This window comes from Photinus pyralis, unplaced genomic scaffold (genome assembly GCF_008802855.1).
Source record: "Photinus pyralis isolate 1611_PpyrPB1 unplaced genomic scaffold, Ppyr1.3 Ppyr1.4_LG2, whole genome shotgun sequence".
Taxonomy (NCBI): domain Eukaryota; kingdom Metazoa; phylum Arthropoda; class Insecta; order Coleoptera; family Lampyridae; genus Photinus; species Photinus pyralis.
The window spans coordinates 22669003-22696026 of NW_022170403.1; the positions used below are offsets into that span (position 1 = coordinate 22669003).

A 27024-nucleotide genomic window follows, 5' to 3' on the forward strand; every position below is an offset into this window, starting at 1 on the left:
GAATTCATTTTAGTCATTTCGTAAATGACTAAATATTGAATTGCGTGATTGTCGTAAGCATTATGTAAAATCCATCACTTTATAAAATGCCTAGGCAGTTTATAAAACGCGGGCAAACTCATAGACAATGTGGTTTGCTTATGGGCAAACTGTAGAACAGTGTACTTTCTAAGACGAAGCGATTTAGTTCCCTTCCCCTTCGAAATCCATAAACGGTATCCCTTATCTATTTCGCTGTACCTATTATTGTCTTTAAAGACTGAAAAAGTTGTTGAGAGTACTTACCTCCTTTTTGAGTGTAATAGTGATATTTTTTGTTCCAGTCATATCATCTTACCTCCTTGGTATATGAATCCCGGCTGAATTATGGATTACAACAGATAAACAAACGAGAAAGAGTCACATTGCAGAATGAAGCCGACCACATTTTATATTGTCGCAACTCTGTCGTCTCTACTCGTCATCAGCTGCAGTTTTGTGAAGCGCGAGCCAAGTAACAAGTTGAACTCTTGTCTTAAACGTGTGATTGAAAACTTTTACGGTAACGATGATGTGCTTTATTTCGCACACGTTGATAATTTTTATGATGATATACCATTCGACGTACCTAATCCAAAAGTGATACTCAACTTTGATCATCCCGGAGTACTGGATTTTGAAAAAAGGGTCGCCAAAAATTTTGTGGCTGCTTGGGATTATGACCGCAGGCCCCATATTTTTGATTTAATAAGTTGGAATTTCCGTTGGAACCATGAAATAACCTCAAAAAAACATGTGGTTTTTATAAGGACTACGGATCAGTTAAATACTGTGTACCACTTATTATTATCATGGGCTTTGGTTTACACCGTTGTAGTATATTACAATGAGAAATATGACGACGATCCAATTATAATTTCCGCAAATCCAAATGGGCCTGAATGTAATTGTAAGCAGTGGCCACTACGCTTCTACCCGAATGAACCATGCGATGCAGGTATGAATTTGAATCGTTCCATTCCGCAGCGCCTCAGGAATTACAATCAATGCCCAATAGGCTATTTGGGTACGATTTTTAATACACGTACAGATAGAGTGTCATCGTGTGTTTCCGAAACACTTGATTCCGTAGGAAATGTGATCAATGCAAGAATATTACCAAATGAAACTGAAAACGGTAATTTCAAAGAACATATTAGCCTAAATTACAGAACACAAGCAACATATGGCGAGTACTTAAGCGGAGTGATCTTACAGTCAAAGCTCCTGTGGCTTGTACCACACCCAGAGCAAGTTGTTGGACTTCGCGTTTTTTCAAAGGTGTTTAAGTGGACAACCTGGTTGTTAATAGTATGCGCCTTTATTGCCACAGTCTCGACTTGGGCCATAATTCTGTTTCGCAAATCAAAATGTGAAGACCTGGTCAAAATTATCTTCGATGTACTCTCACTGACCATCTACGGGCTAATGAAGCCGATGCCTAAAGTGTCTCTGCTGCGCTTTGTCATTTTGATATATATTCTATCCTTCATTAATATACAAACCGCCTTTATTTGCAAGCTCATCCCTGTCCTAACAGTTCCAATCTACGAACGAAGTATCCAAACCTTGGAAGAATTATTGGAAGCGGGATATCAAATCTACACCGCCAAAGAGATTAAGGACGTGTATTTCAAACGCACTGAATCAAGTGACACCCTCTATTCAAATATTAAGGGAAATCTGCAAGCGTTTTGCGAAAAGGATTATGATGGCTGCTTGCGAATGTTAATGCTGTACAATAACATCTCCGTATTGGTGCCTGCGTACACTTTGGAAAATTGGCAAACAAACAACGGTTTTACTTTTCACCACGTTATTGTTAACGATAAGGTGGTTGAGAATATACAATTAACCTTCGTTTCGAGGTATAATCAATACATCATGGATTCGGCAAACATTGTGATAAAGCGACTTATTGAAGGCGGTTTCTATCTAAAAAGGGAACGAGACATTGACGAATATCATCGCAAGTCAGCGCAATTGAGAGAGCCGTCGAATGATCCAGTTGCGTTAAATTTATCCCACGTTTACGGTATCTTCATTATCTATGGTTTTGGTATTTCGATAGCCGTACTTGTATTTATTTTGGAACTTCTTGTTGGAAAGTTTTCAAAATTTAATTCGCCTACTCCTCATCATACATTTCTGTCATAAATTGTGCACAATTGACCACAAAGAAAGCAAAAAGTAATGCTTAATGGGCTCACTCGTCACAAATACGGTTCTCTGTAAGTCACCACATTTTAAAGTACACACATTGTTATCGTGTTAATAATGTCAAAATTCACAATTGTTTTGTATCACTTACAACTTATTTATTAAGGTAAATTTGTCGCCTTTTCACAAAGAAAGCAAAAAGTAATGCGCTAAACAGTGCAAAAATCATCGCATTTTACTGTAAACTGTTCAATTGAAACACCTTTACAGGTATAATCACTTTTAGGCGCACAATTTTGTCCAAAAAATGAACACCATTACTATTAATATACTCGCAAATTGTCCTCACGCTTGTGTGCTCAAAATGTCAAAATCCACAATTGTTTTGTATCACTTACAATTACATTGCTTATTTATTGAGGCAAACGCAAATTTGTAGCCTTTTTGTTCACATTTGGATTAGTGTGCATTTAGGTACTTTTCTACGAAAGTTACTTTTGTGTAGACACTTGTACTGGTTTAAGGGCACGCAGCAAATTTTGAGGAAAATTCAAATTTAAGAAATGATATACTCACAAAAACTTATATAGCAAATCCGTATCATAAATTTCACGGCGATTAACTCGGGGCCACTTTACTCATCAGCACACGATTATAAAATGAAAGCACGGAATTCAAACAAGGGTAAGTTCAGTACAAAAACAAAATCTTGATAACAAACATCAAACTGAAAATGTCCAACGAACACCGCTAGTACTTGAACTTAAAGTGCTATGGTACGAACAACCACGAAATACTAACTTTTTACTAGATTTGGCTCAGAAGTTCTACAATTAAATCTGTGTACTACCATTCAGCCTTATCGCATCATAATTTTAGCTGACACATCGCCCCGTATTTAATCCTAAATTAAGTTTATAAACAAATCACAACCCCGGAAATATTTAAATCAAGGCTAAGAGCCGTGGAATTGTTTTTTTGATAATTATAAACAAAACCAAAAGACTCTCTTTCGTTGTCAAGTCATAAGCTCTCTGGCTATATCATTGATGATATCACCGATACCGGAAGTGTGGAATTGCGCGTCGAGTTGGTGGAACCACAGGTTGGGGTCGTTCTTGTTGAAGTAATTATCTATCGTTTCGTAATTCTTTAGTTCATATATTAGTAGAGTGCTAAAATGTTTTTCAATTGATTGTAAAAGCGCAGTTACAGAATAAATGTAATATTAAAGGTTTAGTTAGTGAAGAGGTTTTAATTAAATATAAGAATTGAATATTGTTATTACCACCTGCACAAGGAACAACAAATATAGAAATTGTAATTAAACGTTAGTTTTGTTTTCCAATCTTTGTAGTTTCAGGAGGATAGAGATTACCGATCTTTTTCTCAATAAAAAAATACCCTACAGACGAAACGACTGAACAGAAGTGGTATCTTTTTGGGGCGTTCGTCAGTTTACTGAATCCTATATCCATCCATTTAGGTATTATCACACAGAACTGCGAGATTACTTTTCAGTTACTCCTCGTACAGTGCCCAATCTGTTGTATGCGGATCTCGGTAAAAATGTTCGATTTGTTTCTCCACCTTTATACTAGAGCAGATTTGTCTGATGGGACTATCCTACCTCCCACTAGAAAGGGGCCTGGCCTGGTTACAGTAATGTTGACTCATTGCCGGAATTGACTATCTCTAGTTCCCCTGACAATAGAAAATCTAAAAGGTCTTGTCTTCTATATCCTCTACATCCTACAAGAAGATGGAACTTTGATAACGGCGGTGCTCATTGGTGCTTCGACCACCACAGCCACCAGCTCTTTTTTTATGAACTCTGAAAGAGGAAAGGCTGTTTGTTTAGGCTTTACGAGGACCACTGCCGTGGGGCAATTGTATCCCTTTTGGTAAACCAGAGTCCCTGCTTAATTTGGATAACCCTTGATAAAAGAGTTACTTACCCATGGTTGCTATCTTTCACTTGGCGAGGCACTTGGCTTTGGTTGAGCCACGACTAGGGCATGTTCTTCTGGCCGGAGCAGCTGAGATTTCCTCGACTTCCATTGGAGTCACCTTGGTGGATTCTGCTTCGAGTGTTCCACCAGAGACTTCTTTGGGCTTTGAGGGGGCAGCCTCCCTGATAAGTTTTTTCTGTTTGGTTTATTGTCCGCCGAGTAACCAGTACTTAGCTGAGGTTGAAACTCAATCGCAAATTCTTGTCCAAATAACTATTACCGCGGTGGTGTTGTCGACCACAATCGCGGTGGATTTCTTTCCAGGCCTCTACGTTAATCTCTCTGCATTCTGGTTGTGTAAACATTTTACAATGTAGTCGACCCTTCCGCCTCTCCCTGCAAGTGAGCCATGAACACGTGATCTCAAAATTAGGTTCTGTCGGGAAGATCCTTAATTTGATGCCCTATAAGGCGTCCCGGAGTGTTTTGAGGGCATTCTGCGCTCCCATCCGAGGGGATAACTGCCCAGTCCCTTTTCCTTCGCTTCTTCGAGCATGTTCACATGTTGGCCCTCCTGAGGCTTTTGTTGGGACTTGTTTGACTTTGCAGCCTTGACCCTAGTCTCGTTTGGGTTGCCAGCAGCGATCAGTTTTTTGAACCGCTTGCGATCGACTCCGCAAAGCTTTATTTATGGGGTGGGCTTTAATTGTATGCTCACTACAGATTTGTTTAGTCCACTTGTCTCTCCTGAGGGTTTGTTACCCGAAGCTTCAAAGTCTCCAAGTGTTCCTTCAAAGGAAGTGATGATAACACCTGTATCTTCATCAGAGCCCAATAGAGTCCTCGCGTTACATCTAGAGTGGTTTTTATATTTAAGTCGTACATATAGGTTCCGCGAGTATTAGGCCTTTGAACGACCACTGGCCTTACCACCAGAACGCTAATTGAACCTGGGGGGCACCCAGCACCCAGAGTCCGCTGACTTATGACCAATCTCTCCATGCCAGATGTTCGATCTTGACTTGGATATAATATTTCGAGTAACATGTAACATCTCCGGACCAACTGCCGAAATATGATCTCTACACCCCGGGCCAAAATTTGACCTTGCACTCCGGGAAACTTGCACAAATTTGACCCGGACTAACTGCGAAAATATTTTCCCACGGTCCTCAGAATTTTCCACCAATTTAAGCTTTGGTTCCATCTTTAATAGCGACCCTGTTTTTATTGTTGTTTAAACTACGCCATGCGTACCTACGCTTTATTTGGCTTCGGCAGCTGCCATAACGATGGGGCACCCCGTATGCGCATTTCAATTATTTTTAACGCTGAATGTTGGTTGTAATTTGAGATTGGACAGAAGATTCGATCATATTAGTTGAATTCGAGTTTTGTATCAAAATTATTAGTTGTTAATTTTGTTTAAAAAATCACCTTTTAATTTACGGATTTGTTCAATTCTATTACGTGTTATAGGACCACATTTAAACATCTGGAAGTAATTGCGTAGGATTTGTAAAAGTATAGTTTTGATATCTTGGCGTGAGCTAATTAGTCTCAAGATAAGAAAACACAGGTGCAGTTTATCGTACAACAACGCATTAATTTGTTTGGTGGTAGATGTTAATTGTTTTATTTTTTTAGTGGACGCTGAAACGTAGCCGCTTATTGCTTTGGTGTTTGGCAGTCCTTCTGTTATTTGAAAGTAATATTGGAAGACATCATTTATAATTGTAAAACACGCACCCGGGACCAACTGCCGAAATATAATCCCGCACCCCGGGCCAACTGCCGAATTTGATCCCCCACCCCAGGCCAATTGCCAAAATTTGAACTTGCACCAAACTTTGAAGCTAATCTAAAAAAGTACATCCCCAACTCCACGATGCAATGATTTACGTTAAAAAATTCACAATTCGGTTAGCTACTTCGCGGATTTTCTTGTTCCTCTTCTTCTTGGGTGGTGATGGATTTTCCTCGGGATTTTCCAGCCATGTTGTTCATTATTAACACTTGATTTTATTTTGTTTTGTTGTCAGGCAAGGGCTTCCCTTACAAAGTGTGATAGCTAAACCGCTGGTTCGAACAACGACACGCCCACCGATTCCAAGAATTTAAAATCTGTATCACACATGCCATTTTTATTATGTGAACAATTTCAACAAGAAGATAATCAGTATCACCAAAGAGTACTATGGTTACTCTTTGGTATCACTAACGCAAAAAGCACCGAGCGAACTTTTATAACATACCAAAAACACTACTATAGGTATGGCTTAACTTTGGAAACAGCGATGTTAATTGTTTAATCCTTCTGCAAGTTACCATTTTTGACGTGCAACCCCAGCACTTGCAATTAAAAGTATATTATAGCAGTTTCACTTATAATGTATGTCAGTCATTCCGTGAAAACGTTAATAACTACCTAGATATCACCTAGTATTGAATTAACAACGTTAGTACCTCCTTTCATAGGTGGTATGAAATATGACACCAAGAAGAGATACTATCTCACCACATCACACATACTACAAAACGGCACAATTAAAAACGAACACAAATTGAACACCTTATCCATTAAAGTATCTCAAGGCTTTCGTATTAGCATAATACGAAGCTATATTAAAACGACCGTTGAGGAGAATTTTGAATTTTAATACCTATAATTTACACGAGTTTCTCACACCTTTTAACAACTATATCACCTACAGGTGTGACTCAGATGGGTTAGCCGCAATAGGGGCGCCGCTCATTATACTCTCATTGTATTTAAATTAAATTAGTTGTGATTTATTTTGTAAGTCTTATTATTCGCGTAGGTACAGACGGTAAGTAATATTCTTGGTGGGTAAATGAAGGGATAATTAATTTAAATGAAGCTCCATTAATAGTAAGGTAGTGAATTATGAGCTTATTAGATTACACATAGACAATGATATTCTTTTTCAGTTTGAGCGCGTGTGGGTTGACACCTTGCGATCGATATTAACATCGCCGAAGCATTTATATGTGAATTTTACTTTAACCTTGAGATCATTGTTATATGGAGCGCTTCATTTAAATATTATTGTATGCAGATGAAGTAGCGCGCGCTTGTTTGTCAGTGTGTGGCAATTGACTGTGTAATAATTGTAAAAGAATAAGACGTCCATGTAGGCATTGCCACAGTTTCTTAGTAGACAAAATGTTATGCGGTACAATAAATCATAAATATAGGTACACTAACCTTCCAGGAAGCGGGTAATGGCAATAGTATAAGAATATAGTCATATTTCTGGGTAATTTGCGTCAATTTCAATTATTCAATGTTCTTTTGTAACATTATGTTGTGCATTACGGTGGGTATGATAAATGTGCAACGTGGGTTACAACAAGCTTCCGGGTTTTATACCAGGTCCTCGGGTTATACTTACGAATTGCTCGTGTAAAGTAAAAAACCTCGACGTTAGACACCATCCCTTCTTCCAATATTTTCAGCAAACAATAAGATGTGCTTTCGATGGAAACGGAGCCTTAAAAAAATCGGACACACGCGATGCGATTTTAAGCCAAAAGATCTGGCAACATCGTCTCCCACTTGGAAGTAGGTTATTAGGTTGCTGGCTCGACGGGAGTGTCGCTGAAATGGAGGTTAGTGATTGAAAAAAGGTACTAGTACTACTTCCAGTTTTTTTTACCATAACGGGAGGGTGTGCTGGGGGTATACCAAAGGCAGCTTACTTTCCTTTCCGGTGCTGAACCACCATTCCGGTGTACATTAGTTCCCGTTTTCTAGGTATGCATAAAGGGTTCATTTTCTAAGCTCAGACTTCGAGTTTTAAGTAGCTGATAGGTTCCACGCTTCAAGTTAATGTTCCAGACTCATATGAGGTTGTGGGGATGGTAAGACATAAAATGTTTAAACATGGTTTGACTATATGGTCTAATTAGTTGTCTAAAACCTGTCCTCCCGTCCGTGTTACTCAAATAAATATGTATCTTCAACCACCCTGAATCAAGATTCAACTTACTCACGTCGAGGAATTCCATGCGGTTTATCTTAAAAATAGAAAGTAGTTGCACGAAAACAATTTGCGAATATTAGCACAATGTGTAGGAATTTTTACGGTATTTGCAATGTTTATGGTCCCTTCTGGGTTTTCTCATGACAAAGGTATATTGTGTAAGCGCGAAACCGCATAATTTCACAATTATTTTCTAACGGGTGCACTACCATCAAGCTGTAATTCATAATTTTAGTATAGGCACTTTACTGATTCAAATAGCTATTCCTGGTTCCATAAATATATATGTGTGTAAATGTTGAAAATGGTTCTGAAATTACCATAATAAAATACCGCAATGAAAATGAACGTATATTGCGGCGATATTTATAATCGTGAATAGAATTGAATGCAGTGGGCATATTTAGTAGATGTACCATAAATATTGTACACTTATTACTATTAAAAGCTTCTATTATACGTCTACGGTTACGTTTTCAGATAAAATTATTGCGATCGCCTTAAATTTTTTACCATTTCATATGACACACGTATTTTTTTTTCTTGTTCGTTTCAATAGCTCGAATCCCGCCGAGTAATGTTAGGCACAATAAATAAATAAATATAATTTACGATAACCATTAATGCTGTCGTGTGCTATAAACGCTCAGTGCAGGAGGTACCATTATAATACCATAAGTATAATATATCTCTATAAACATAAACGTTTTGTTCAAACTTTTTTAGGAAAAATCCATAATTCCAGACTTCCAATTTACTGTAGGCAGATATCAGAATAGAAAAATAGCTACCGCACGTAGCACAAAGAGCGGTACGAAATAATAATAGACTTTAAGCACAAATCTCGACTCCGCAAAGTGCATAATGCTACCAGAAAATTATACCAAATAACAATAAATTAAAAAAACCAACTTTGCTTCTCATGTTAATCGTGACACGTTCAGTATATCATTCGGCCCACTGCTGATTTTTAATATTCCAATAAATGTAATAACGTCAATTAATTTATAATATTAATTGCTACTAAATTACTTAAATTAATATCAATATGCGCTTACTTTAGTTGAAGTGCGTACAAAAAATTGTTTTCGACTTCGTCAATTTGTGTCGAAACGGCGGGAAGTTGTTTATAGTTCGGCATTTGAATTTTTTCGACATTCAATTCGGCAATTTACACGGATTACGATTCACGACTCCCTCTCAATACACGTATTTAATTTGTTTGGTACAAACGAACCGATTTAATTCGACACTTCGTTTCGAAATTAAAATTTATTTAAATTCCAAGTGATTTAGGCGTTACATTGTTTAGAAAACATTATGCAAATTCCCAATGATGGAAAAGGACACTCCAGCAACCATATACCCTCAGAATTATAATTAATCGAAATAGTCACTCACCTTCTTTAATCAATTTACCTATGGAACTTAAAGGATATAGGTATTAATAATATAAAGGAACAACAGGATGGAAACTTTGAAATAATCAACGGATACCGATAGTGCCAAACTAGCTAGCACTGAAACTTCCGGTGTATGCAAATAAAAGAACCTCAGTGGCTACATTAAGTTGAGTTAACCAATGAAGAACTGAAATAATTAAACTAATGCAGAGGCAAGGGACAACCCTTAATAACGCGTGTCAATGATAAGTTACTATATTTAGTAGTAGTAGCTTAGATACACTTACGAGTTGAATGCTCTTATTTATATTAAATAAAATTGAACCTCTACGGCACTGGCAAACATTTTACTGTAACACTTAATTTTAATTTACCCACGGCTAGCTCTGTAATAAAATTATAAACGCCTGATCTCATTATGACCGTCGTATATAGATTTTTGCCCTGTGTTGTCAGTGATGGTTTAGCCGCACGTTAACGGTGCACATTATCCAATATTTAAAATAAAATCCAACATCCTGACAATAATTTTTTCTATCGGGTGACAGTATAAAAAGTGAGGTGGCCAACCCTTCAACAAGAAGACTGAACACACCATGCAAACATTAATGAGAGTCTCAGATTCCCAAACACAAAGAAACACTATTGAAATAACCCTCTCGCGAAGCGGGTTCCACTTATAAGTAGGGTAATCATTATTGTTTTCTGATGACATAATTTCTCTATTCATTCCCGAGTGTCATGGATTTTTCGATATTTACCACTAGCGTAGTTCTTTAATGAAAACGCCGTAATTTTTATTGCCATTTTAATAGTACGCAGGTGTGTGATTAGTGATTACCTTACAAATTTCCTTACAAAAATGTATGTGGGCAAGGTTTTGTAAATAATGTGTTACCGCATCATGATAAATATTAGTATCGGTTACTATTTACAATAGGCTTAATTTACAAAACCGAATAGAAAAATAAACACAATTTACCGAACAAAGTTTCGTTAATGTTTCTAATTATTGCAATAACTTAAAAAGAAACTCATATTCCAAACAGCGCGTGTAAGTGGATACTTTATCTTCTTTATAATGTGATGTAACAGTTGCACTATGATGTATGTTGGTAATATTGTAGACTACAAACTTTAATAATCTACAGTTCATTATCTTTATATCGCCATAACAACGTATTGAGTGTTCGGCAGCATAAATAATGTAAAACAATAACCTATTGCAAAAGTGTACCATAAAGGGGATTTATTACAAAGCCTGACTATTATTACATATTAGCACATAAGTCTGTAAATGGGAACGTTACGTATTCGACTAAAGAACATTATTTTGATGTAAAAAAACTTTGAAGAAAATAATAATAATTGTATAATTGACGGACAGTATCCATTATAAAAATCACTAATAAATTAACAATACATTTTACGTTCCAGTTCTCTCCGGAACTTCGAGAGAGGGCCACAAAATCAGATTTTGATGATATGGTTGTGAATTGGTTGTGAAACCCATGACAAATACAAGATAAATAATTTTGACACCTATCACGATTTGATTGTGTTATCCATTGAACCCACTAAGCACTTGCACCAGAGGTGATCACCAAGCACCAGTACAGTACCTTTTTTGCTGGTGGCAAGACCTGAATTTTTTCGGTATTCACAAAACTAGGAGAATTTACACTACATACCTAACAGTTTTTTTACAACCTTTTTGAAAGTGCCGAAATTCCCAAGATTCAACCCTTTTGTTCCTTAGAGCGCCCGCGAAAGGTAACTTTCGGTAAGTAACTAAGAAGCAAAGGGTGTCTAACAGCTTCGTAGGAAAATGCTTAATCTAAAAATAGACACGAAATTATAATCGTGTGTGTGTGTGTGTGTTTTGCGCATTGCAAGGAAATTAATTGTTTCATTTATTATAACCCAAATTGGTATTTGTTTAATAAAAAAGGAAATTATTAGCAATATAAAGTAACAAGCGCGGTTCGAAATGCAAAATTATTTCGGATGTAAATAAAGTAAGATAATCAATATTACTTTACGTGTGTATATTCAGGATGAGTTAAATGAAGCGGGTCATTGTAATTAAAACTAGAACAAGGGGAGCGAATTACCGCAGTCGAACGTGAAACGCAAAAATTAGATATTTTTTATAATCCAGTATAGTAAGATAAGGCGTTTGGTGGGTCAGATTTTACTTAACGGCGATGGCGAAGAGCTTTCGTTAGACGATTGTATGCGCTGTCCAACCTACGCTAGCCGTTTTCGTAAAGCGCGACGTGCATGCCAATACCGATCTAGAAGAAAGAAATTAAGCCAAGATCGAGCCAACATCTCCATAGAGCTACCGCGGCGGACGAAGATTTCCGTAGCTTTTCTAAAGAAGAAAACAAGAAGATTGAACATTTCCACGGCGGAACATCAGCTCGGTAACGGTGTTGATTCCGATGAACCATTCGCACCCGCTTTTCCTGCGCTTCACCTTGTTCCACGCTTTGCGGTGGGTCGGGCTTCGTATACCATTCGCCCAGTCGAGGGAGGTCGTATCCCAGAAGGACGTAAGTTAAAATGATACTCCGGGCAGGGTGATACTGGTGGTCAGACCAAACGTATCAGGTCAATGGGACTTATAGAAAGATGCTCAGACGCTTCGCTAACTGCGTCTTCCTCTGGAGATGGAAGTCTTTTGTTCTCTCGAGAAGAACTTGGCGTTCAGCTTCCCACGAATTCGATTTTTTTTCTCTCTTTTCCTCTATATGGGCTTTTTGACGTTATAGTTTGGGGAGAATGCCTCGTAGCTGCCACACTGAGTTGGCCTGCTGGATTTTCTTTGGGGACTTTCTATTCTAGGGTACTGAACTACGCCGTGGGGTCCTCCAGGTGGTCGCCGCTGACCTATGAAAGCTCTAGAGGGCTGGTCCGGATTTTCTGTAGGGCATCTACTAGCATCTTTACCTTATATGTGGACTGGATTGCCGGCTTCAGACCGGGGTTGGTGGTAGGCTGCCGCCGCGGCTGATATCGGAGCGTGCGCCACTTCTGGTATTTGTCGTCATTATCGGCTGGTGGGCATGAGTACCGTTGTGGCGTGATGCAGGGTTACGCACCGTCGCGGTAGGTCTATGCGGCGGCGGAAGGTTCATGCGCCAGGCGTCGATCTGCTTACTTTTGGCGGTTGGAGATCTCTTGAGCTCAACTGGCCAGTCTGCTAGGGATAAAGACATCGTACTGTACTGCTAATATTCCCGTCGACACAGAGGCGTCGGGCACTGCAGCCAATGGGGTCATCGCAGTCCATTCCTGATTCTCGCTTGCATCAGCGAGAATTCTGTGGCCGGTCCGTGCATAGCACAACTCAAAAGTCAATTTAAATTGCAAATCGGCGAAAAAATCAGCGAGAAGTCTATAGTCTGTCCACGCAAAACACACTTGGACAGCCATTAATTTCTATATGGATTGAAAGACGTGACTCTAAGACTCCTGGTGCACAAGCATTAAAAGTATTGAACCTCGCAAGGTGCGTGAGGTAGTGCTGAAGAGAGAAAAACTGACAATTAGGTATGCATTTTTGTGTTTTTTGTTTACCGAAGCGATAAAAACGTTTGGTAACTACACTATTTGAACTACTTACGCAAGGAGCTCAGCGCAAGTTTCAGTTTTCAAAATGGACGTGTCATAAGTGGGGTAACTTTTTTTACCTTTTGTATACATTCTCCGCTATAAATCAAAGGTGTACATCTGTACATTTGCATTTGTAGAAAATGAACCCCAATACAAATTTTTCTAGTTTATTATTAGCCGTCGGGTTTTATATAACACAACTATCAGGAAAAAAGAAAATTGTGAGAAAAATAAAAAAACATATAGGTATCTAAGCATCTTAACGGCTCGGGAACGTTTTATTATTAACTAATCTTTTTTGATTCTAACTCAAAATAGTCATAGGTAAATGTTGTATGACGTATAGTTGTGTGGATATTGTTGGGCTATTCTGGGTAACCCCTAAATCACAACTAAATTAATGAGACCGAAAGCCTAAAGACTTTGACAACATTTGACCACGCGTGTTCTTTGGCGTTTGAAAAGCATGTTTATTTCTTAGTATTAGGTGTCAAATAAGTCTGATTAATTCATTGACGAGGAGAAAAAATTAGTGCACGCATTTTCAGGGCTGAAAAACGCCTCAGTGTAAAAGTACGATGGCTAAAAATTTAATTGTAGCGGGTTTTTGTTTATCTGCACCTCGCATTTTCAAAATAACTGGCACTATTCGTACCACCTTTTTCTTGGATGAGACATACGCTCGATTTCGATGCCTGCGCCGCCTCACCTCACATATCCCGCGAACTATATAATCACCTACCGGTATGAAAACCTATCAATTAATATAGAAAACAAATTTCATAAAAATCGGCCGTTTCAGAGGAATGCGACCACAAACACCGTGACACGAGGTTTTTATATATTAGAGATTAAGACATTAATAGTATGTATTGTACATGGGTTATGCAAAATACTTGAACGTGCGCCCCAAAATAATAAAATAGTATAATTTGTACGTTAATCGTTTCAAAATATTTTGGAGAAACATTAGAAGCAACCGTTGCCCCCCGAAATGTGATACGTACAGCAGAAGTTAAAACAACTGCAAATTTTAGACAACGTTTGATTCACGACTACACAAACAAATAAAATTGCGGCGCGAGATCAAAATGATAAATAAATTAACATCAGCTTTTTTAGTTGTAGATATTATAACGCAAGCGAGGTGTGTAATATGCAGAGCGTGTTTGTAATTACGGAATCGCTAAAATTTTCACATTTTCACGGTTATAAAATGTAATGCATTTATCGCACAGTTTGCACTGACTATAATCTGCATGCTATTTTCCATTAAGGAAATTATAATGCAAGCGTTACTTAATTGTTAATTTATTACGGAACGGGCACGAGTTCGGAAATTAATAACCATATAATTATCTTTAAATATTAATAAATTTCTGCGTAAACCTTTAGGTTTTTCTAGAATTTTTAATTAAAATATATTCCTAATGTATCGTAATTTATGACCATTTTGCGGACTGGTACGTAAACGGTTAATTTAATTAGCATTTTTTTATTGAAAAGGTCGACACTGCGGGGGAGTGTAAACAAAACACGTTGTCGTTATGAGTAACTTACCGTGGTCGTATAAATTAATGGACTATCAAGTTGAGTAGCAAAAATTAAGGCGACTAGCTGTAATTGGGTAGAATAATTGAACCAATTATTTTTATTGTAGGGTAAACAGGGATTGCGTGCGAAGTAGTTGTTTTACTACATAACAGACAATCTCCATGTGTAGGTGTCCGACCGGATTTAAAATAGCCACCCAAGATGCTAAAAGTGGGCATACAAGAAAGTGTGAGCCATCCAGATATCACCACTTGTTTACGTGTGACATCCTAGAAAGCTCTCTTAGATAGTACAAAATATCTCATTGTAATTAATTTACGCCATTGGTTGATGGAGTTCTGTAATAAAACCGGTCGTAATATAAACTTTATTGAAGCACAACGTAACATACGGCGAGCTTTTACTGGCCTTTTTTATAATACACATTTAAATAAAATAATACTAGATTTTAAAGTAACTGGCACTTTACAGAAAAACGTGTGTTAATTTTTCAGGTACTGTTGGCACAAAAAGTCTAGGGAGAAAGGGCGGCCCTTAAATAAATATATAGTTAAAATACTGACGCCTTATTATCACAACCTACTTAATTATTCGTAATATCACCAGTTTTATCTGAATTACTTAAATCTATAGGCACATGTTTTACAGACTCCTCGACACCCACGTCGATATTAATTTCCGATTCACTATCCGTTGTGGGTGTTGAGATTTTGGGTCGTAATGACAAGTCAATTGGTTGATCTTGTTCTGGCGCAGGTTCGGCTACTGCGACCGGTGCGCGTAACCACAGATCTCTCCACGCTGACGGGTAGGTAATATTTGGCAGTGTGGGTAGCCAACGTGGGAAGAGGCTGTTAGGAGACATCGGTGGTGGGAACGATAGGGATGGGACTTTCCCCGGAAACGTCCGCTGTAGATTATCGCACATGGGTGAAATTTTCGTCGAGGATACGTTAGAGCGGTCACTTGACGGGGAAATTGTCGGACCAAAGTAACTGAAGGCACTCGCAGATCTGACTTCGTCATCTGGATCCGCGGACGATGCGCCGCTATCTGACTCGGAACTTTTGGTGTCGGTTGTGGGGTTGGACGTGCTTAAATGTCGATAGTACGGATGCGGTCGTAGAAGCCCAGCCGCTGTGGATCCGGCGATCCCTACGCCCGCTTGCTGTTGCTGTTGGAGAAGACAATGGATTTTGAACCAATTTGAGCGACGGCCGTAACGTGAGCCGCTCTTCGACATCCCTACTAAAAGGCACTTTCGCAGTCTGCATGCTTTGCACGCTGTTCGATTCTTTTTGTTTATCACGCATTCTCCGTTGTTTTTGCATTCCGATATCGAACTTAGGTTGTTGTACGATCTTCCAAAAAAAGACTGAAATATACGAAAAACGTTAAGCTACTAATTCGAGCGCTTATGTTAAAATAAGTTAGTCACGAATGATACATCGGGAAAATCTGCATGAGATTCTGCGGTTTGACTTATGCTTCATATTTGCATTACATTAACGTAAATGGAGCAAGCGGTTTTAGAATTTTAGAACTATCTAAATAACATTCATTTTAATTGCTTAACGTAAAACTGACGTTTTTAATGGATGAATCAGAATCACTATTGCTTGGAATCTACGATCGTCTAATATTAGAGGAAACGTTTTTTTTTATAATTAAAAGTCGGTTAAGTTGTAGAATGCGTTCGGACGAAATGCATAAATTTCGGTGGTACAAGAAATTAAAAAGAAAATACCACTAACCTTGCATCCCTCACAAGTGAATGCACCAAAATGGAAACCTGCCGCTGGTTCTCCACATACCCTACATAATTGGTTCATCTAAAAATAGCCGCGGTAAATTAAAAATGGACCAATCTCGTAAACGTTACCTAAAATCGGCAACTGAAATTCTTCCCTCTAACGCCGCCGGCAATGTTCGCAAACATCCCCTACGAGCTTGATTGCGAACTTCGTGCGGAAATCTAGAAATGATCAGAAATGTAGCCTAACGCAGCGTTGAAGTCTCCGACGTTTACGCGCCGTGTACGGGATACTCACCGCAAATTACACTACATTTACGAACACCAACATCACAAGAACGTTACTCGAAGCACAATCTGTTGTCTACTACTTAAACTAACGTTAATCATATTACAAACACGTGGTTTTTAACACCGCGATGATCAAACGTAGAATGAGACGAGAAACTCCTCCAACTTGAAGTACCTGCACGAAGAGGGGATTCCACCTGTCAGAGGATCGCAGGTATCTAGTGGGGCCTCGGGGACGGTGCTATATTGATACTTTGAGTTACTGCCACGCGTAGAACTTCTTAGCTATGCCTTTTCGATTAGCTTAAGTCGTCAGTGTGAAAGCCTCCAGGGAAAGCAGTTTGTTTTACATAATTTTTTCACCGCACAAATACCGCTATTATTTCAAAATTAGCGTTTCGGGTGTAGAACGGTTGCGGCTGACCCATTAAAAACTGGAACGTATATCATTACGGCTCTAATAAAATTTGTCAAAGATACCAGCATTCCAAACAAATGGAATTTCTACCTCGTCCAACCGCTCGCTGATATATTTTGTCGAATGCTTTTGTCTTGTACCGACGACGCTCTTGCAATCTAACATTAATAATATGTAACTACTTTATGGGCTTGCATGAAAAGGTCAGAATCGAAATCATCTTTATCTAACACGATGTTGATTTATATTTCAACACCCACTTTGTATTATGCGAGTCGAAGTGACGTGCATGATCTCATATTGCATTTCTCATAATTATAATTCCTGAAGTTTGCAAGATTTTGTGTTCGCATGTTTGTAGGAAAATGGCATTTAATTAAGCCGCTTTTATTTATATGAATACGTGTTCACTTTCGATACATAATAACCACGTATCAACACCTTTTGTTAACTTAACGAACGGGAAAGGTGCGATGATAATGTGAAGGAAACAAATTGAATTTAGACTTGCGTGTGACTAATTGGTTTGCTAAATAACGAAAATTATAAATTAACGGTTTTCTCTGTTAAAAAAATTGAGGACCCACGAACTGATTTCAGCAGAGCTTTGTACGTCTGTAGGTTTGCGTTTCGGGGCTTACATTGAAAATTATATTCATAGTCATAACCATCAATTAAATGGAGATGATTCCTACAGTATCTACTAAATATTAAATGTCAATATTAATATAAACTGGAAATAAAGTGAGGTAATAGGTATTACCTACCCACGAAATCCGACTAACAGTTTAAATTTACTGGACAAGGCAAGCCTAGAAATGTGCGTTATGGTGTCACGCTAAGAGTGAAGGACTTTGACTAAAAAATTATCAAGAATTCGGAAAACCGGAAATTGCACCAATTATGGTCCACAGCTTTTAGTTAGTAGAAAAAATTACGTTTCCTAAAATTTCATGTAATAGTTAGTTCAAACGCAATTTTCGACTAAACGGTGTTAGGTAGGTAATTGTTTCTCCTTGTTCATTAAAAAAATGTTTAAACTGTCCAGGAAAGTTTACACTGCCCTGATATTTAGTTAGATGGTTAGTGTCAAGCAAGTTCATAAGAATTATTGAATGTGGGAAAGAAAGGAAGTAGCTGTTTTTAGTTTTAAGTTCATATAATTTCGAAAGAGAATAAATGTCATTTTTTTAGAAAAAGTATCGTGTAATTTGGTTCAATGCAAAGGTATATCTGTATATGCGACATATTTTCATTTGATGCGATTTGATGGATGGCTCGATCTATTAATGGAATTAAAACCACGCAATTTTTCAATCTTTGACAATTCACTTTTAATTATTATTTCGAAATTTGGTTTGTTTCGATTTGCACTTATTTTGTTATAGAGGAGTTGAATGGGATTTTTTACACGTGACATCCGATATCTAACGGTTGAGCCGACGTAATTTAATAATTGTTAGCATCGTTATTCGTATTAATTGGTTTCTACGCCCTCTCATTAACTTAGAGAGGGCGTTTCCTTCCTTCGGGTATTTCCTGCTGAACAAATACCAGCCCAGCTCGAGAGTGTTAAAACTGCAACAGGCTGTTTCCGTGCCAAGATATCAATTTCATTGGACCTTAGCAGGGAGATAACGACCACCTTGAAGTCATAGTCCTGTTTGCACCCACCACCCACCATCCGGACACTTGGGCATTTAGATAACCATCCGAACAACTGCATTCATCCGAGAAATTTAAACAGCCAATAGATACTTTCCGTTACTTCTGTGTGTTATAAGCGTATCGTTACATACCTCCTAAAGGAATCAATTTTGCATTTTAACTTGGTCAGTAACTTTACCGTCATTCCTGCCGATGCATGATGGACTTAAACGTGGTAGTCGATCTTGGATTTACAACCACAAGTGATATGCATTGGATCTTCAGGTAGTAATTGGTTCACCACGGTACCACCGAGTTTAGGTGCGTGTCTGTTACAGGGTCGGACTCCCTACAGTGACCGATTTCCATTTCAAGGTAATATTGTTATGATTATATGTGAATACTTGTGCTTTCAGTATAGAAACAATTATTGATTGTAGTTCATTTTGATTTTGGGAAACTTTTGCTATACAGTCAATTACTTACTAATCGGTCATTGTCGATTGGAGTATTGGTTAATTGCGGAATTCACCATTATTTACTAAGAGTTTTCAATCACATAATCAATACTTTTGAATATTTGTGGGATACGCTATCCAACTGTGGAGGCAATTTTATCTTGCAAGTTGATATTTAGAATAAACCAGTATTTCTTTTGGTACCTGAATTGATTTAATTGTCATTACTGCCCTCGTATCTCTCCAATTTCATACGGGGAAAGTTAAGATAGACATTGAGTGTCGCTCAACCCTATTGGTAAGTGGTAACGAAGTGACAGAATCATACCGATAGTGCCATAAAGTTTGGAATTTGTAGGGCATTTAATCTTGTAAAATGGTTGTAGGTACTATTAAATTACATTACCAAGAATTAAGAAGAAGAGCTGATAATGACTATGAAGAGCACCGAATAAAATTAGTAGGGTAAAGATGACGATTATACAGCGTACGCCGACGCTTACCATTAAAACAAGTTAAAAAGTAATCGTAAACGATTTACATAAAGCGCATTTCCACTTGCATTCATTTCCCATTTGTAAGATGCAACTTCTGTTAAAATCGTAAAAATCCGGCCACAAATATGAAAGATAGCGTTGCACATGGGCAATCCATTGTTGACGTGCTACTTCAATTTCAGTTTATGAGAAGAATTTCATTTCAATGCTTTTCTAAATAAGAAAGTTGGAACTGCGCATGCGCAAACCTAAATTTTAAAACTAATGTTAGATTTTCCTTTGTTCCAAGCGCCTAAGTATCAAATTTCACTTAAATAGTTCCATAGATAAAAAAGTTGGCACGCGCATGCGCAAAATAAAATTTTGAAACTGGCGCTAGATTTTCCTTTATTCCAAGTGCCTATGTATCAAATTTCATTTAAATTTTTCCATAAATAAAACAGTTGGCACTGCGCCTGCGCAAAACCAAATTTTGAAATTGGCGTTGGATTTTCCTTTATCCCCAGTGCCTATGTATCAAATTCGTTTAAATTCTTCCATAAATAAAAAAGTTGGCACTGCGCATGCGCAAAACCAAATTTTGAAATTGGCGGTTGATTTTCCTATGTATCAAATTTCATTCAAATATTTTTATAAGTAAAAAAGTTTGCAATTCGGTTTATAAATGGTCGAGATGCGAAAAGGGCACTGTGAATTTTGAATCGATTCGATTCAACTTTTGGCATTGCGTATTATATGGCTAAATCTATGCCCATATTGAATTTCATGCAATTCAGTTCATAACTAACGGAGATGTAAAAGCGATCGAACATTTCTAAACAAAGTTATCGCTCACACGGACAGATAGATGGACAAACAGACAAAGGAACAGACGGACAGACCAAACAGGCAGACGACAGATAGCAATGCAAAATTATAAACGATCTCTAGGATCGTTAATAAACGGCAAAAGTGTAAAATTATGGAACATGTAAAAAACGGTTTTTTGTTTTTTTTACAATAACTTTTTTTGTAAGCGGTACAGAAAAAATTCCTTCCTTGGTGCAAGACTCGACACCATAACGAACCAAATAGCGAAAAAAGTAGAACAATAGCTCTTAAGATAAAGAACTAGTAGCGTCGCAAAACGAGCGGACGGACGGACGGACGGACAGCCGGACGGACGGACGGACAGCCGGACGGACGGACGGACGGACAAAGTGGCCACAATAGCGCATTTTTTTTTATTTTTGTGGAAATGCGCTAAAAACGATTGTTAAATGTTAATATTACAAGGCATTAATTGAAATTGTCTCTCAGAAGCAGTCACAACGGATTGTTGTAAGTTACACGTTTTGTAAACTTTAATGTTGTCGTACAGCCTCATGCTACCATGAATATGTCGAAAGGTTCCCCAGTTTTATTGTACATTAGAGGAGATTAAAGAAAATCAAGGAGTAAGTGATGTTAGACGTACAAGGACAAAACGTGATGGAATGATTAAAGATACTGCCAACCATGTTCTCACTCTTAATACTCGAGCACTTCCAAAAACAATTCATGCAGCTTTCTACCCCTTGAAGGTTGGACCTTATATAACCAAATCTGCTACGCTGTTTCAATTGTCAACGATTTGGACACGCATCTACCACATGTAAATATCCTCAATGATGCATTTGTGGTAACAATATTCATCCAGGAGCAACATGTGAGACTCTCATGCAATGCCCAAATTGCAAGAGATCAAATCGGGATTAAAGTAATCCCTAAGATATCTACGATGATATCTGGCGAGTCGAAGAAACAGATAGGAACACTGTCTATACCATTCACATCGTATAGACAAATTGCAGCGACAATGGCATCACAACCATCAAACTAATAGAACTAATAGAAAAGAAGCAAGAACATTTGCCTGAGTTACCTTCGGCTTCCGTTGAACTGGAGTCAATGGAGCTAGAGCTGTGGTGAAAAGGGGAAAAGAAGATAAGAGGGACGTCCAAAGCTGTTTCTAACTGTGATAACTAGTAAGGGACACTCTAAGGTACCGACTCGAGAGCGTGCCTACGAACTACGAACCTACCATTGAGAACCACATTCAATTCATAACAGACAAAGCCATAAGCAGACGTGCTGTTTTGGACAGTAAAAGAGATCACCGGAATATATTACACCTCTACAACTACATAATCACAAGATATAGGACAAGTGGGTCGTAAAAGCTATATCAGGCAACGTTGGCGGGCAGCAAATAACTTACCTGAAAACTAATGACGGACTGTTGTTGAAGGGGGTGAACAAGAAATTGCAGGCACTCTTGCATGCCATTTTGCTACTGTGAGCAGCAGTAGAAATTATGAACGTCATTTTTCCCTACACAAAAACGAACATGAAATTAGTTCTAACCTCGGTTCTAACTTTGAGTGTGATCAAGATCAACAGAGGTATTACATTAGTAAACTCATCATGAAATAAAGTCAAAGTGAAATTTGTTGAGCGTGCGGGTTCTAAAAAGGGATGGGATTGATTAGCGACCTTTAAAATCATTTAGGATTGGTTGGAAAAAGAGTAGTAACCAATGAAAAATTCGCCACCACTAATTTGAAAGCTAATCCGCCATTCTATGCGTTATAAATTACGAAGAAACGAAGGGAGGATTAGACCGATTTAAAGAATTAGAAGTTCAACAAAATGAAACCTAAACAAAGTTAAAATCTTAAAAAAAATCCAAAAAGAATTAAGTAAATAAACATTTTAACGCCGAAGAGATAATTAAAAACAAAGCTCAAGAGGTTTGTTTTTCGATTTAACCATCTGCGGCGTCCCGTCGAATTGCTGTACTATATGCACTGTCCTGAAAATCAAAGCCCAAAGCGCCATCCGTGTAACTAAGATCTACCTAAGTAGTCGCTCTTCCTGATTTCAATTATTTATTTACGAGAAGATCCATTTCTTTGCAAGGTTAGTCTGTTTTATTGTTAATCAATAAATTGATTGGTACAATTTCTTTAAAAAACATCATTGTTATAATAAATCCCTGACGAAATTACCAGAATAAAACTTAATTATTACCAACCTACTGAAATTGGATTGAATATAAAAATCTCATTTTTGTGCCGTAAAGTTTCATTCAGAATTTCAATAAAACCTGCAAATTCATGGGTCCATTAATTATCAACTTTACCTCATTAAGTGTACATAAAGAAATTTTAGCCCTTGTATAAGTAGATCTTATACAGAGTGCCCATTATGTATGGAATATAGTATATATCTCAGTAAATATCGACTGTATACAAAATTTTTCTATATGAAAGTTTTTTTAAAATTTTATTTCCCATATTAAGTAAGCATTCCATTATTTTTATTTCAAAAAACAAATGAATAACGAAAAACAATTGAATTTTTTGAAATAACAATGCACACTTTCATTAGGCTCATTTGATAGATTTTGTTCTCTTTTCAGTGACGTAACACCCGTGTAGAAGAAATTAATTTTTATTTCAAGCTTTTTGTTATAGGTTATGTCACTGTTGCGATGAAAACCATTTTACTGCTTATTTCGTTGTGTCTTCAAGGTCTAAGAAGAAACGTACACGTTCATTTGTTTTATTTTGATATAGGATATCTGGATTAATGTTATTGATCTAATTATAATGAATTTTTTTGAAACATTTTCTTGAATAAGGTTACTAACATGTTATATCATCGAAAAGAAAAAAAAATCTCTATCAAATGAGTCTAATGAAAAGGTAAAAAAAATTTTCAATTTTTTTTCGTTACTCATTTGTTGTCTGAAATAAAAAGAAATGAATGCCACCTTATTATGGGAAATAAAATACGGTGTACTTAAACTGCCGTTGAACGGTCGTGTACTAAAATGCCGTTAGCATATATGACGTCATTTATATGACGCGTTTGACGGTATTTGCTTTGGCTGCCGTTCGTTTTAAGGTCATCTTAGCAGTTTTGTAATCAATTGACGGCATCCTCTTATATTACCGTGGCTCCAAATTATGGCAATTATTCAAACACTTGAGGCAAATTAACGTAATATTTTTGTTTAATCATTACAAACGTACTGTGATTTATTGAAAAAAAAAACACAAAATGTATCAAACACAAAAAATACATAATTCTTAGTAGCAATTTCTACAAAACCACTGTTTTGATTTAGGCCGCCTAGATAATCCTAAGCAACGAATATGTTTCCACAGAAGGCAACCACTACAACAAACTGCTGTTTGGTCGTTTTGATTGCCTGCACCACACACAGAGCAAGACCAGTGTTGCTTAAGTCGTTTTTGTTCCACTAGGTTAAAGATCTTGTTAAAGGCTTCGTCTGTGCAAAAGGTTCTGAAAAAACACAGTTTAAAATTAATTAAAGCATAAGATAGATTATAGCAAGACTTACTTCATCAAGTGGACGTCAACGCTATTATCTAATACAGCATCAGATATTTCTTCTGGAAACGATTTAAGATCTAAATCTTCAAGAATTTTACCATTTTTAATATCTTTAACAATATCACCATTCTGAACAAAGAAATTTAGTATTAAATCCTGTTTTTCCTGATATGATTTCTTTGAAAACGACAAGGGTTTTCTTTTCCTTCGTTTTGGTAATCCTATTACTGTTAAGTCTTGCCCTTTTGGGCGTCCTCGTTTCTTTATTGCAACTGGCATTTTGATAGTCGACAAATTAATGTCATTTACTTGAACAGTTTGCTGGGATTGGTTGTTGCAGTCACGTACATTAATATCAGCGGTAACAGGAACTTCATTTTCTTTATTTGATTCTTCCATATTGACCTCCTCAATAACTTCAGTGTGGCCCAGAGATGAGAGATTTACGTCACCTAATATATTTAGGTCTTGGATAACCACTTCGTTACAAAACTCTGAAAAATTTTCATTTTCAAATACTACTTCATCATTACTTTCAACAATAAATTGCCGGTCATTTTCGTCTCTAACGTCTATAGGCGTAAGTAGAACAGCAGTATCATTAGCCCACAATGTTTTGAGATTTTTTAATAGATTAAGCCTTTGCTCAAATAACATGCCCGTACGTTGTGCTGCTAAGTCGGCAAGTTCAGTACATAACAGAAGACATTTTTTTCTTCTTTGTGCATAGGAATATATTGGTTGATTCGGTTGATGTATTGTTCCATTGTTTTTAAACGTGTTGTGCGATGTAGAATGGGTTCAAAGAAAATCTTTTTTAAAACACGTTTTTAATTAGTTCTATTGCGGCTATCGATTTCAACCCCTTAAGGTCATCTTCAGGCCTGAAGATGACCTTAAGGGGTTGAAATCGATAGCCGCAATAGAACTAATTAAAAACGTGTTTTAAAAAAGATTTTCTTTGAACCCATTCTACATATTGGTTGATGCCCTTGTGTGGTCAGTGATACAGATATAGTGCTATCATTAGATGTACATGGCAAGTGATGTCCTGTCGATTCATTGTCTTCAAGCAAAGACGTTAATGTTCGCTGCTTGCCTTTATAATAATCCATGGTCCACCTGTGGTTTACAAGCATTCTGTCAAAAAGCTCTACATGTAAATGCCGCCTCAATGCAAAAATATGCTTGCAGGGTAAAATCATTGCATCATACATTACACAAATTACACGAAGAAACTGTAGTTTTTGTGGACCCCCGACTATCAGTAATGATGTAATAACCATATGCAGAAACAGTAATACTTCTGATTTGTTCCGAAATACGAATTTCTCTTAAAACATGCTTTGAAGCTTCACGTGTGAGCAGTTTGAAATATTTTCTTTCATCTGAGTCTTCGGGAAACATGTCGACGGGTTTTTTTAAAATACCATAAACTGCTTTATGATCCCTTTCTGTCTCCAAACTTGAAATAATTGTAAACAAGCTGTTTATAAAATGTTCCAAAGGACTATTTTTGTTTATAACTGACTTTAGTTTAGCGTTAATAGATTCCAGACGGTTATTTGTGTTATTTAAAAAACTGTTCTTAAAATAATTTTTCCCTAGATTCCACTCATCTTTAGTGTTGTGCCAGTTTTTCATAAAATACTCATACACTGTTCGAGGTACACTATCTTTTAAGCCTTGCATGTATTTTTCGTAGTCATCATCTGTCTTAGCGTAGACCAATTTCTGAATTAGTTCTAAACTAAGTGTACGCTGACTTGGAGTAATTCCCATTTTTTGACACGAAATTTCACGATAAAATATTTTCAATGTGTGGAACACGCATATTATAAGGTTTACATTAGGAAAACAATTCTTAATTACTTCTCTTTCATGTAAGTCCTTGTCAGTCATTATGCATTTCACGTTTATCCATGCTGGATTCTCACTTTTAAAGGTTTCTAAGAACCAGGTGAAACTTTGTCTATCTTCTGATGCCAGTATACACACACCCACTATTTCAGTTTGACAATTACCGTCTTCTACAATTATAAGAAAAACGGGTAATCCTATTTTAAGTAATTTATATGTTGCATCTACTGCAAGAAATTCTGGAAATGCATTCATGGTGCTTTTCATAGCTGGCGTTTGAATAAAAAGACCCCTAAAATTATTGTCTACGTCTCGCAATACAGCTGCATGGGCACCTAAAAGTAATAATAGATAATTATTTAACACTACCACAATAATAAATCCTCCAGGTTACCATATTTCGTTTTGAGTATTTTTAAGCAGTTATCCAGATTTTCTGTTTTGGATTGGTCATTTTTGGTTATATTTGTTAAATCTTGCAAAGTAATGATTTTACCAGTGCTTTCTTGCAATTTTTGTTGTATCATTTTTCTATTTGCTTTCATATTCAAATAATCTTTTACACTTTCCTTCATGTTGCTAGACAGCCTTCTTTGACTAGGGGTATGTGCATATAAGACCTGAAAAGTCATAATTATCCATTAAATTCAAATACCTTTAGAAAAGAAATGAACCGATTTCAAACAATTGCACTAAAAAATGGAAAATAATTATACGGCTGGATGCACAAAATTATAGATTAATGTAATTGCTATAGACAACTATGAAAATTAAGTTCATTTCATCTAAGAAACTATAGTAATTTACAATCCGAATCCATTATCGTTAAACCCTAAAAATCCAATTATAGATGTAGGTACTTACTTTTGATGTGTCATGATTGTGCTGGCTTTGAATCGACGTTACTTCTAATGCATTTCCATCTAATGATGCCTTGAATCTTACATGTACAGGACAATCTTCTTTAAATGTCCAAGACTGCCGAATTTTCTTACCACTGCT

General features: G+C 37.1%; 3 protein-coding genes across 3 annotated transcripts; 1 reads left to right on the top strand and 2 right to left on the bottom strand.

The window, feature by feature from the left end:
* The first annotated feature begins 328 nt into the window (after nucleotides 1–328).
* On the top strand, nucleotides 329–10566 carry LOC116163892. The gene is made up of 2 exons (XM_031478023.1): nucleotides 329–2118; nucleotides 10504–10566. Exons 1-2 carry the CDS (start codon nucleotides 412–414, stop codon nucleotides 10564–10566), a joined length of 1770 nt encoding a protein of 589 aa, XP_031333883.1. The 5' UTR covers nucleotides 329–411.
* Nucleotides 10567–15068: 4502 nt separating this feature from the next.
* On the bottom strand, nucleotides 15069–16913 carry LOC116164219 (nuclear receptor ROR-alpha B-like). Its single transcript, XM_031478362.1, has 4 exons — nucleotides 16767–16913; nucleotides 16598–16690; nucleotides 16470–16547; nucleotides 15069–16090 (listed from the first exon to the last, which is right to left on the bottom strand). The coding sequence occupies exons 3-4, from the start codon at nucleotides 16545–16547 to the stop codon at nucleotides 15299–15301; spliced, it is 870 nt and encodes a 289-aa protein (XP_031334222.1). The 5' UTR covers nucleotides 16598–16690; nucleotides 16767–16913; the 3' UTR covers nucleotides 15069–15298.
* Nucleotides 16914–23605: 6692 nt separating this feature from the next.
* Nucleotides 23606–25380, bottom strand: LOC116164916. The gene is made up of 3 exons (XM_031479176.1): nucleotides 25139–25380; nucleotides 24170–24896; nucleotides 23606–24111 (listed from the first exon to the last, which is right to left on the bottom strand). The coding sequence occupies exons 1-3, from the start codon at nucleotides 25377–25379 to the stop codon at nucleotides 23895–23897; spliced, it is 1185 nt and encodes a 394-aa protein (XP_031335036.1). The 5' UTR covers nucleotide 25380; the 3' UTR covers nucleotides 23606–23894.
* Nucleotides 25381–27024: the final 1644 nt, after the last annotated feature.